The sequence below is a fragment of the Bidens hawaiensis genome, unplaced genomic scaffold (genome assembly GCF_021521415.1).
Source record: "Bidens hawaiensis isolate Kalapana, Puna unplaced genomic scaffold, B.hawaiensis_p1.1 tig00005681_1, whole genome shotgun sequence".
Taxonomy (NCBI): Eukaryota; Viridiplantae; Streptophyta; class Magnoliopsida; order Asterales; family Asteraceae; genus Bidens; species Bidens hawaiensis.
The window spans coordinates 351,915-363,234 of record NW_027491371.1 but is presented as its reverse complement, the minus strand read 5'-3'; the positions used below and the strand labels follow the sequence as shown (position 1 = coordinate 363,234).

Sequence of the window (11,320 nt, the reverse complement as noted above, 5' to 3'; positions counted from 1 at the left end):
TCGCAAGCTGATCTGAAGGTGCTTAATGATAAGAAAATCTTTTATATTCCTGCTTGGAAGGATGAAGCGAGGAAGTATCAAAGAGTCGTGTCAGTTTGTGTTAGAGAAGGAGTGCATGCGTGAAGATACAGGATTACAAGACAAGAGCTTAAAGATCAAGATATGAAGCTACTGCCAAGGGGGAGTCTGTTGGTGCATAAATGTCAGTAGTTCATAGTCTAATGTCTGTAATCGAGTCTATAATGTTATTTATGTTTTTGTTTAAAGCGAAGTTGTTAACAAGTTCGCCAAGGCGAACTTGTTGAACAAGCGAAGTTATGGACAACTTCGCCTGAAATGAACATATCAGGCGAAGTTGTCGTGTATATAAAGTCTTAGGTTACGGCTTTGTTAGTGTTGGTTAGTTGTTCAGTGAATCGTGTGATAGTTGTTAGCAGTTTTGGTTAATGAGTCTGTAATAGTGATATCGTATCACGTGTTCGGTTATCTATATAACGTGTTCGTTTATCGTATCGTGTTTGTTTGATTTGCTTTCTACACTCGTAACGATCTACGCAGAGATTCCGCACCTGAGTAGACCGCGATATCTCGTGTGATCCGTCCAGGGAACCTACACCACTTTTATGTTAAACAAAGTTGCATTAGAGTCAAATACAACAATTAAAAGGTTGCCACTAAAAAGTAGCATTAGCCTCATTTTTTAGTAGTGAACACGGCATGTTTGTTACCTCGTATAAGTTTAAATGTTATGCGTTGGTGTCGCTGTTGTAACATTTCGATTTTTCAAAACCCTAAATTTAATGTCTTATGTGAGTTATTAAATCATGATTAATATATATTTGAACTTGGTGTAATTACTATAATTTATTTTGTTTATTTTAGTGAAAAGATATTTGTTTAAAAGACTTGTAAGGAAAACGATTTCAAAATGAATTAAAATTTTTATTTACTAGATGTTGTGGGTGGTTTTTGAAGAATAATATTTAGTAACAACTATTTTAGAAAGAAAAAAATCAATAACTTTATATTTATTATTTGTCCATGATCCGTAAAACTTGCAATGAATTATTATGGTTAAACTTTAAATGGAAACTTTTAACTTTCTTTTTATTTAGATATTTAGCTCCTTTAGAACATGATTTTGTACATTTAATACCAATTAAGTGAGTCTTAATCGCCCGCGAAGATCATGGATTTACCATATTCGTGCCATCCGCTTTTGACCCTATAAACCAAGAGGATTCCGCTCGTTTTTGAAACACACCCATCTAGCAAACCATTCCCATCACTCGAAATCTGCCCCTGTTATCTCCGACGCAGCACTGTCGTTGTCTCCGGTGAAGTCCATTATAGTCTATCAAACACCATTCGCGGTTCAATCGCAACACTTACTTTTCACTCAAGGATTCCTTTTCGCTTTACTATTCGTCAATTCAGGTTTGGACATCTTAACAACTTATGTGTACGGATTTGGTTTCCATTACTTCGTAATAGGGAACTTTAATTCGTTAGTTAAATTGCTTATGTGATCATAGTGTATTTATTGTATATATAAATAGTTATATATAGATATATTGATTTATTGACGCATTGAACAATTGATTGCGACGCACCACAAGGTGACGCGCTGAAAAAGTGATTGCGACGCACCGAAAGGTGACGCGCTGAAAAAGTGTATGTGACCAAGTGAATGTGTTTATTTTTTACCAAGTGAATGTGACAAATTGACCAAGTGAATGTGACCAAGTAAATGTGAATTATTGAATGTGTATCTATATATATTGATTGTTAGCTATTATTTAAGGCATTGCCTTATTTTATAGTTGTTGTCCCACTGAGTAATTTTTACTCAGGCGTGCATATTTTGTTTATATATGCGTAAGGTAACAGAGCTATCTGGAAGGATCTGATCGATGGCTTAAGGGGAAATCTTAATGATTCAATGATTTTTAAGAAAAAATAACAAAAGTATGTTTCGTATTTGATATTTTGTAATTATTGTAAGCGATTTAATGTTTCATCATTAATGATAATCAATAATTTGTATAAATCAATAATTTTTATGCTAGGAAAACGGATGGTGCATTTGTGTACACGTACTAGCTCGAGAGAAAAATAGATATATAGCTGTTCAAGTCTATATATCCACAAGTCCAAAGATATATTTTTTTCTCTTTGGAAAAATTTTCTTCTGTATTAGTAACATGCATGTAGTCACTTTTCTTTTGTTAATTTTCTTTTAGTCAAATAAGCATGTTTGTAGCTAGAGAAAACATACAAGAGACCAGGAATTGTTAATAGGGAGAAAAAATAATGGAGTTTTTTTTATTAATATATAGACTTTTATAAGAAAAATAAAAACACAATCACAAAAAGAAAAAAAATACTTTTTAACGGTTGCCGGTGATTAGTTTATAAAAATTATTTCAATTATTCATTGTTGAATTCGGTGGCTTGGCACCGATAATCCGTCAAAATAGGCAGCCGTTGTGAGGACTGTTAGTGGTTCGCTGATGATTTCTTTACCTATGACCGGATTTGCACATACTTTCATCGTTGGAGTAAGCCGTCCTCTTGAGTGAATTTTGGTGTACTAGTGTAGGTTATTGTTGATTATCAATAAACCTTTTACACATGAAATATTGTCAATATATATTTTGATGAGTGAAAATTCTCTAACTTGTAATGAAATATTTCTTATATATCTTACCTAATCATATCAGATTGTTAATTGTAATCTTAAAGAGTTATAATCAAAACCTCGTATCGAATAATAGTTTACCTTTACTACTCAATTCAACCAAAAATTTATAATATTACATGCGCAAGCATTTATTTAAATACAACTTAATTACTCGAATAATAGAAATACTATGTAAAAACTTAATAACGTACACAAAATTCAGTGATAATTTGTGATTATTATATTGTAGAGGGGAGAAGGAGTAGCTAGATATGGAACCAAACTGGCATAGGATGAACTTATTAAGCATGACTTGTTAAGACTTAATTTCACATCTTTGAGGACATGGCCGGGAATGGGTTTTCATAAAGACATAGGTGTTGATCAGTTCTTCATATATGTAATAGAAAACATGAATATTATGATAAACCTACGACTAAAACATACCTATCACAGCAGATGTCACAGCAGAGAGAAGGCACGGTTGATAAGAAATATCCAGACGACATGATAGTCAGTTTGGTCGAGTTCCCCTTTAGGATGTATGTTAGTGATGGGATTAGGGTTCTTGAGAAACCGAATAATATATGGAGAGAGAGGGTCACGAATTATTATGTGAGGTTTAGGTTATATTGTATGATGTTAATTAGTTTTTTCATATATTTATATACATCCAAGGGGAAACCCTTTATTAGCAAGAAAGGGTAATTTGGTCCTTTAACAATTACCTAGCTAATATAAATATAAGGTATAATTTAATATTTTGATCTAATTATTATGTAAAAGATAATGATGGTCATATACAAAAATACATATCTATATATTTATTCTTACAATAGGATCAACGTTAAGGAGTTTTAGGGCTTGTACCATTTTTTCATTATGTTGTCTTAGGGGCTGGTGGTTTTTGCTTGACACTTTCTTGTCTTCCCTTGACACTTTCACTATATCCCAACCTCTTCAAACCTTACTTGTAGTCATGCTATAGGTGAGATACTATTAAATATGGTTATGGTTGTTATTTATAGATTATATTATTCCTTATGGAAAAATGTCATTTATATGTCAATAATTTGACGCATAATTGTATGCCGACAAGATGATTGCTGAAAGGGAAACAAGACATTAGGCACCACAAAAATGGATTTATACAAAAAATGTGACTACTTTTCATACTCAAGACGACATAAACTTTGTTTTGTTTTGATTTGTTTTGTTTTGACATGGCTCGTATACAGTAGGTACATGTCTAAATGCACAAATTCGTCTTTTCCTCCTTCGACCTGTTAGGAGCATGAGGTTAGCGTATTAAAGACTAAATTTGTCTTTATAGATTGTATTATCCTAACAATATTTTCGAACCTGGTAACCACTTTCGTGTTTGAGTATTTTATTAAAGTATTTTGATGAGTTATTCGAATCTCAAACAAACAGTTTAGAAAATAAAGAATGCGAGTATGTTTTTATCTTAAGTGTCTAACCCTAAATGGACCAAAATCTGTGTTTTTATAAGCAGCGAACCATTACATCGTTTTGATGAAATGGCCCAACGATTCATAAATCAGTGTCTGTTTCGCACTACCCCTTGAACCCCCGCTATGGTAGCGCTAACCTGTGAAAAATCTTATTCAGATTTCCTTTTGGTCATAAGTAACCTATAATCACCTAAAATAAGTTGATGATGCTAAAACTACAATTCACATGTTCTACACGACCAATTATGGAAAATTGTGAAAAGAATTGAAGTTTCCATATATAAGACCAAGGGTTCTAGAGGTGTGAAGAAGAGCTTGTAGAAGACACTACTAGAAATGTTATCTTATACAACAAGGCTTTAGTGATGACAAAAAGTCGTAACATAGGATTGGCTACAACGACGACATGTCATTAGCATAGCATGGTGGAATTGTTTTTAATTTTTTCGACTTTTGGGACGACATGTCGTCGCTACTGAGTATTTTTATTTATTTTACTTTTCTTTCGGATTAATAGATACCTTGAACGACGCCGTATGTGCAAGCATGTCCGGAACATATGTCTCCGACGTAGCCTAGTTAAATAAATATTTTTTGTATTATTAATAATGAAAGCGATATTGTATGGCTCAGCACAACATGGGGTATCCATAGGGTTAAACAAGCCCTAAACCCCATATAAGGTTAATCATCTCTCTCTCTCTCTCTCTCTCTCTCTCTCTCTCTCTCTCTCTCTCTCTCTCTCTCTCTCTCTCTCTCTCTCTCTCTCTCTCTCTGGGCTGTAGTGAATAGTCTAATTGTGCAAATACATGGATCGTTGAATGAAAACATTTACTGATTTGAAGGTTTAACTCCATTTCACTACTAGAAAATATGTCCTTTTTTTACAAACATTTCCTACAAAATTCTTACGACAAGTAATTCTAACAGATTTCAAACGAATTTCCAACAAAAAATAAGCTCTAGTTTTCTTACAGTATTGCAACAAAATAGTAACAGGATTTTCGATGGAAAATTGTTGCTAACTTTCCAACAAACTTCTAACAAAAAAAAATATTATCAACTATTTCTTTTGTTTTATTATGCTTATATAAACTAACCCCAAATTCCACAAATAGCTTTTGTAAGAAAGTTGTAGGAAGTTTGCAACGGTGTATATTTGCAGCAATTTTATAAGAAAAGTTGTTGAAAAACAGTTGAAAACAATTTGCAAGCATGTGTTTTTCTAACACCACGTTTTTTGAAAAATTGCTGGAAAGTGGGTTTTCCAAAAGATTTCCTACGAAATCAGTCGTAGGGAAATGTCTAATGTTCTATTAGTGTTTCCCATTTCTGTAGCTCGATTACCGTTTGTATCGTAACAATCTCAACCGTTGTGAGCCATATATGTTAAAAGGAAATACTCCATCTTTTATTAAGAATCTTACCCCATATCATTGATACTGAAGCAACCCTATATCAATGACATCGGGTCGGTGTGGTGTTACTGACGATATTCTCCTCCTTTAGTGATGGCATGTCATTAACATTTGAGATAAGCACAATATTAAGTAAACTAGTTTGAGGCCCGTGTATAACACGAGTAGTTCTTGAAAATAAAATATTTAATAAATAATCAGTATACAAGAAACAATAAACCCGTAAACACTATTAATACAGTCGTTGTACAATATCTTTAAAACAATTTTAAAGTAAAAGATAATTATAAATATAAAATGTTTGAAAAAAAAGTATGAAGTAAATATTAAATTAACAAATTTGAAGCATAATTTTAAGAATGGTAGCTATTATTTTACTATTATAAATTTGTTAAATATGACAAGGTTTAATATATGAGTGACAAGTGGCAAAACTTGTAGCTTTTATTAGAGAGTATAGATATAGATTAGACAATAATCAGGTAACTCATGATTTTCTTTTAAAAGGAAAATTCACTTAAATTTTCTAAACATGGACCCGTGTACTATTTTCTTAATTGGGTCTCATCATTCTCCCTTACCTGAAAAGAACTATCCATTGAGTTCTTAAGATTCTTTTATTGATTATTTGTGCAGCTTCACTATTCTCATAAATCTCTCCACCGCCACTTCTAGTCTCACATTTAAGGTTTTTCTCTCATGTATTCACATTCACAATTATAAAAAAAAAAATCTGACAACTGCAAAATTTTTAAGTTTGTATTTTCAGTAGAAAAATATCGACACTTAGAACTAAATAAAATAAATAAAGTTCTAATACACAGAAATGTTACAAATATTAATGTATGCAGGCAAATTTTATTTTTGTATACATAACTGTTTTTCCTTTTTAACAGCAAATGCCCGGACACCCGGATCACTCTACAGATAGATATTCACTCTTCCACCCGAAGAACAGAATGTGGTGACTCGGCCCACCCACTAGGGGGAAACACACAACTGAAAAAACCCTGGCTCAACCCACTACAAAATGTTCTAAAGACACTCGAACTCTCGATTCCCCATAAGAAAATTAAAGTCATGGGGTTATTATTGAACCAATTAAGTTTAAAATTTCAGATTTTGTTGTATTCCTTAAGTTTCTAAATGTAAATATATATTACATAATTTTACCAACATTCACACATCTTCTAAACTGTTCATATTTGTAAAGCCATTACCAATGTTCCGTGAAGCTTGTCAGTGAATATCAACAAATACTTAGTTTTAAGCTGATATATACCCACTTCTTGCTGATCAATAATCAGATTTATATATTTTATGAGTCGAGCTGCTAGCTTCAGAAGAGGACTCCTGATGAAACCCTACAAGTAATTGCAATGAGAAACATAAAGCCAAGCTGCATTATTGTCAACAGGAGAATCAATCAATAGGAAAACCATGTCTTCAGTTTTGACTACTAACCTTTGGGCAGATCACCGGATATGTATTGCGATAAATCAAATTGTTGAACTTGATCAATTGAGCTAAAAACTTCATGACTTGGCTCATGCCTTTTAAAGCCTACATGTTACGTACAATCCACCAAATCAAACTATGAACTCATATACTTTCCATACAGTTTTCAATATTGCAATCCAATACATATATATGGGTTTTTAGGTTTATATTTTATCTTTGTTTAGTTTAGATAAACATATGAGATAATAAAACAAAGAAATTAAATGCATCCTTAATGAACTGTTTAGAAATAGATGGCAAGAGCCTATTTAGTTTTCAATCCTTAGTTTGAGCATCAATTTTGACAGTATAACTTATTTCATAAGCAAAATAAAACAGAAAACTAAATATAGGTGAAGACTTACATGGGAATATGATATAAATGAAATTTTGAAGCTTGATCCAGATTCGTTTAAGAAAATGATAATACGCTTTTCTCCATCGTTTGTTAACAATCAACGGGCCAACCACGATCCAAAAACCAATAACCAATCCAATGAGTGTAAATATCACTAGGATCCAATCAATGCCATTAGATTCATCATCTTCCTCGTTAGTTCCACTGGGATTGTTGGTATTTGGTAAACACGCTGGAAGAGGATTCCCACATAGTTCATTTCCGACGAAACTTGACACGGGGAAGGTTTGAAGCTGAGGGCCTGTTGGGATTCTTCCGACAAGATGGTTGTAAGATACGTTCAAAAAGTTTAAAGGGGTTAACGCTGATAAGCTTGAGGGAAATTTTCCATCAAGATGGTTTAGTGACAGATCTAAAGATTCAAGCTTTCCATTTTTGCCGAACAAGTTGGGAATTTGTCCTGTTAAATCATTTTGTGACAGATTCAGGTACCGTAAGCCCAAAAGTGAAACAAGTTCATCAGGAATTGACCCTGAAAACTTGTTATTGGAAAGGTCTAATGTAGTCACCAGATAAAGAATGTTTTTATATGTAGAAACTCGACCCTTTGTCACCAACGATGCACTACCAAGAACTTGATTCTGGAAAAGAGTGTCATAAAGAAGAAATTGACTTGATGTTTTACTTCCAGAAATGACAGTGAAGTTTGTAAAGCATGTTGGTAGGCTCCCAGAAAGAATATTATGAGCAAAATCCATGATCTGTATGGAACTGAGGTGACATATTTCTTCTGGGATATTACCCTCTAGTTTGTTAGAACGAAGACTTAGAAGTTTTAGACTTGTATTGTTTCTCCCTATTGATGTAGGTATTCTTCCCACCAGCTCATTTTCTGCTAGCTCAATGATTATCAAGCTCTTCGAGTTCAATATCGACACAGGTATGTTCCCGGATAGTTTGTTATTACGCATATCCAACGATAATAGGGAAGAGAGATTTCCTAGAGAGGATGGTATTGTACCCAAAAATTGGTTTTTCTCGAAGTTTAAAATGGCCAGGAATTCCCAATTCATCCAACAATCTGGGATAACACCTGACATGCTATTGTTTGCGAGATTAAGAACTCTTAACTGACGCGGCTCTTGAATGCCAAAACACAAGAATTGTTCTAGAGATCCTGAGAGTTCATTGGACGAAAGATCTAGGAAATCTAAGTCGGGTCTATTGAAATGACCAGGTAGCACACCATGAAAGCGGTTGAAACTTAAATCTAGTACTGCACCCGGTGCAAGAAAACTAGCATTTCCCAACTTCCCTTGAATGTTGTTGTGGGACATGTTCAATAATGTTACACTAGAGAATGTAGTCCAAATCCAATTAGGGATGGTGTCTGATATGTTTGTGTTTGCCAAATCTATTTCTGCTAAGCTTGTTTGTGACTGAATCCATAAAGGAAAACGAGGGCCTAAACTGCATGAACCTATTCTTAACACTTCGAGCTGGAAAGGGGGGACCCAGTTTTTATCATTTAACTTAAACACTAACTTGTTGTCCCCAATCCACAAAGTTGTTAAGGATGTTAAATTGAATAAATGTTTTTCAGTCACAATACCTGTTAATGAATTGTGATGAACAGTTAAAAAAACTAGTTCCCCGAGTCGCCCAATACTTTCAGGAAGACTTCCGTTCAAATTGTTATACGATAGATCCAAGAAATTCAACGATGACAAACCACCAATGGTATTTGGGATAGAACCTGTCAGTTGATTTATATTCATTTGGAATGTTTTTAAGAGAGACAAACTTCCTACAGAATAAGGAATGGTCCCTGTTAATTTATTATAAGCAAGATCAATGCTTCCAAGATTCTTCAATCTACCTAGTTTTTCAGGTAGTTGGCCAACCACATAATTTCCCCTTAAGGCTAATAATTCTAGTCTAGGTGACTCACATTCACAAAATCTTTCTAGAAGTTCCGACACATTTCCGTAGAAGTTGTTAGATTGCAGATCAAGGGTAACCAAATTGCAAAGATTACTTAAAGATTTTGGTATCTCCTCAACAATTTGGTTATTCGACATGTCGAGATGCACAATCAGCGACAAGTTTTGTAAGTTGCCAAGAATTGGAGCAGATATATTGCAGTTACTAACATCTAGAAAGCGAATATTCCTTAAGCTAGACAATTCATTCAGTAACGAAGAAGAATTCAGAAAAGGGTTGCTTGAAACACTAAGAGTCCTTAAAGAAGGCATGCTATGGAAACCATTTTCAATTCCGGGACTTAGACCACCAATTAAGCAACCATTAAGATCTAATGAAACTAAGTTATGTAGACTGAAAATCCACCCAGGCAACAAACTATCAAGGAATAAGTTGAAGGAAAGATCCAGTACTTTAAGGGATGTAAAACTAACTGAAGTTTGATTACCAGGAAATCTTATCAACCCGCATGAAGAAAAGTGTATTTCTAGCAAAGAAGGGAGTTTGCTTATAACCTGAAACCAGTCTGAAGCTCCTGATAGGTCGATGCCACTCATATTCAGGTGTTGCAACTTTTTAAGATCCTTTAGCCATTTCAAACTTTTTGAATGCATACCACTAGATATGAGATCGCCATGAAGATCAAGAACACGTAGTGTTGATAGATTTCCAAGTTGATATGGGATTTCCCCACTGAATTGCGATTTTGAGATGTTAAGATATCTTAGGTTCTGGAAAGAACCAAGGAAGGCTGGAATCTGGATCGATCCAAAATCGTTGCAGCTAATGTCGAAATATGTGAGTTGTGATAACTTGGTCACTGAAGGAGTTATGGTTCCTCCTAACATTTGTTTGGATGCTTCTTCTAATTCTTCATCGGTGTCGTATGAACCATGACAATGACCGTGAATGCTATCGTCGGGTCCTCGAAGACGAATGTCTTGGACATGACCTGTCAAATTGTTGCAGACCACACCGGACCAACTGCAACAGTCTTTGCCTACCCAAGAAGATAGACGGTTTGCTTGATCGATGAGATTGTTCTTGATCTGAATAAGCACCAGTCGCTCACTTAGTATGCATAGTATAGGAGGATCTGAGTTTTGATTACATGAACACAGGGTGCAGAGTGATGAAACATAGAGAAACCAAAGACATGACGAAGAAGATAAAGTAACAAGTGTATGAACCTTCATTTGTGGTTACGATGAATGCAAAAAGGTTTAAGTTTGGTTTGCTATTTATAAGGATACCATTTAATGATTACACGAATTGTTCAAACCTCCTTACAACATAGAAAGCTTCTTTGGTGTGAAATGAAAACAACGCACTTTAACACAAATAAAATCTATAACTAAAAAACTTCAAATAAAATCTATAACTAAAAACTTTCATATTGTTAAATTAAAAATTAATTCGATTAAAATTCATATTGGACCACTCAAGATATTTTGTTGTGTGCATAATAATAGCACCAATTATGTTTGATAGTACGTACACTTTTTGGGAGGGCCTAGCCACTAGGACCAGCCACCAGGGACCGGCTTTTATGATTAAAATCGTCATGTTATGTCATAATAGTTTTTCAAATATTATCACGTTTATTTAGATTGGTTATTCTTTTATACATTTAACTTCTTAGAGTTTATACAATATTTTGTAACCAAAAATCCAGTAAAAAGTAATGGAATTAAGTTACCAGTTATGCTTTGTTATATCCTAAAGAGGTGAATATGTTGTTTTTCATTTCTGGGCCGCCTTTTAAAGTTGTTTGTTATGAAAATGGTTTCTATAGAAAACCAAAACATTAATTGAAAAACATAAGTAAAGAGCATAGTGTTACAAGAAGATACAAACACAATGATTTATAGTACTTTTAATGAACCCACCTAACATTCACTCA

General features: G+C 33.8%; 1 protein-coding gene across 1 annotated transcript; it reads right to left on the bottom strand.

Moving 5' to 3' along the window:
- Positions 1–6,443: 6,443 nt before the first annotated feature.
- LOC143630542 (receptor-like protein EIX2) lies at positions 6,444–10,761 on the bottom strand. Its single transcript, XM_077099525.1, has 3 exons — positions 7,442–10,761; positions 7,041–7,139; positions 6,444–6,940 (listed from the first exon to the last, which is right to left on the bottom strand). The coding sequence occupies exons 1-3, from the start codon at positions 10,611–10,613 to the stop codon at positions 6,873–6,875; spliced, it is 3,339 nt and encodes a 1,112-aa protein (XP_076955640.1). The 5' UTR covers positions 10,614–10,761; the 3' UTR covers positions 6,444–6,872.
- Between the last annotated feature and the right edge of the window lie 559 nt (positions 10,762–11,320).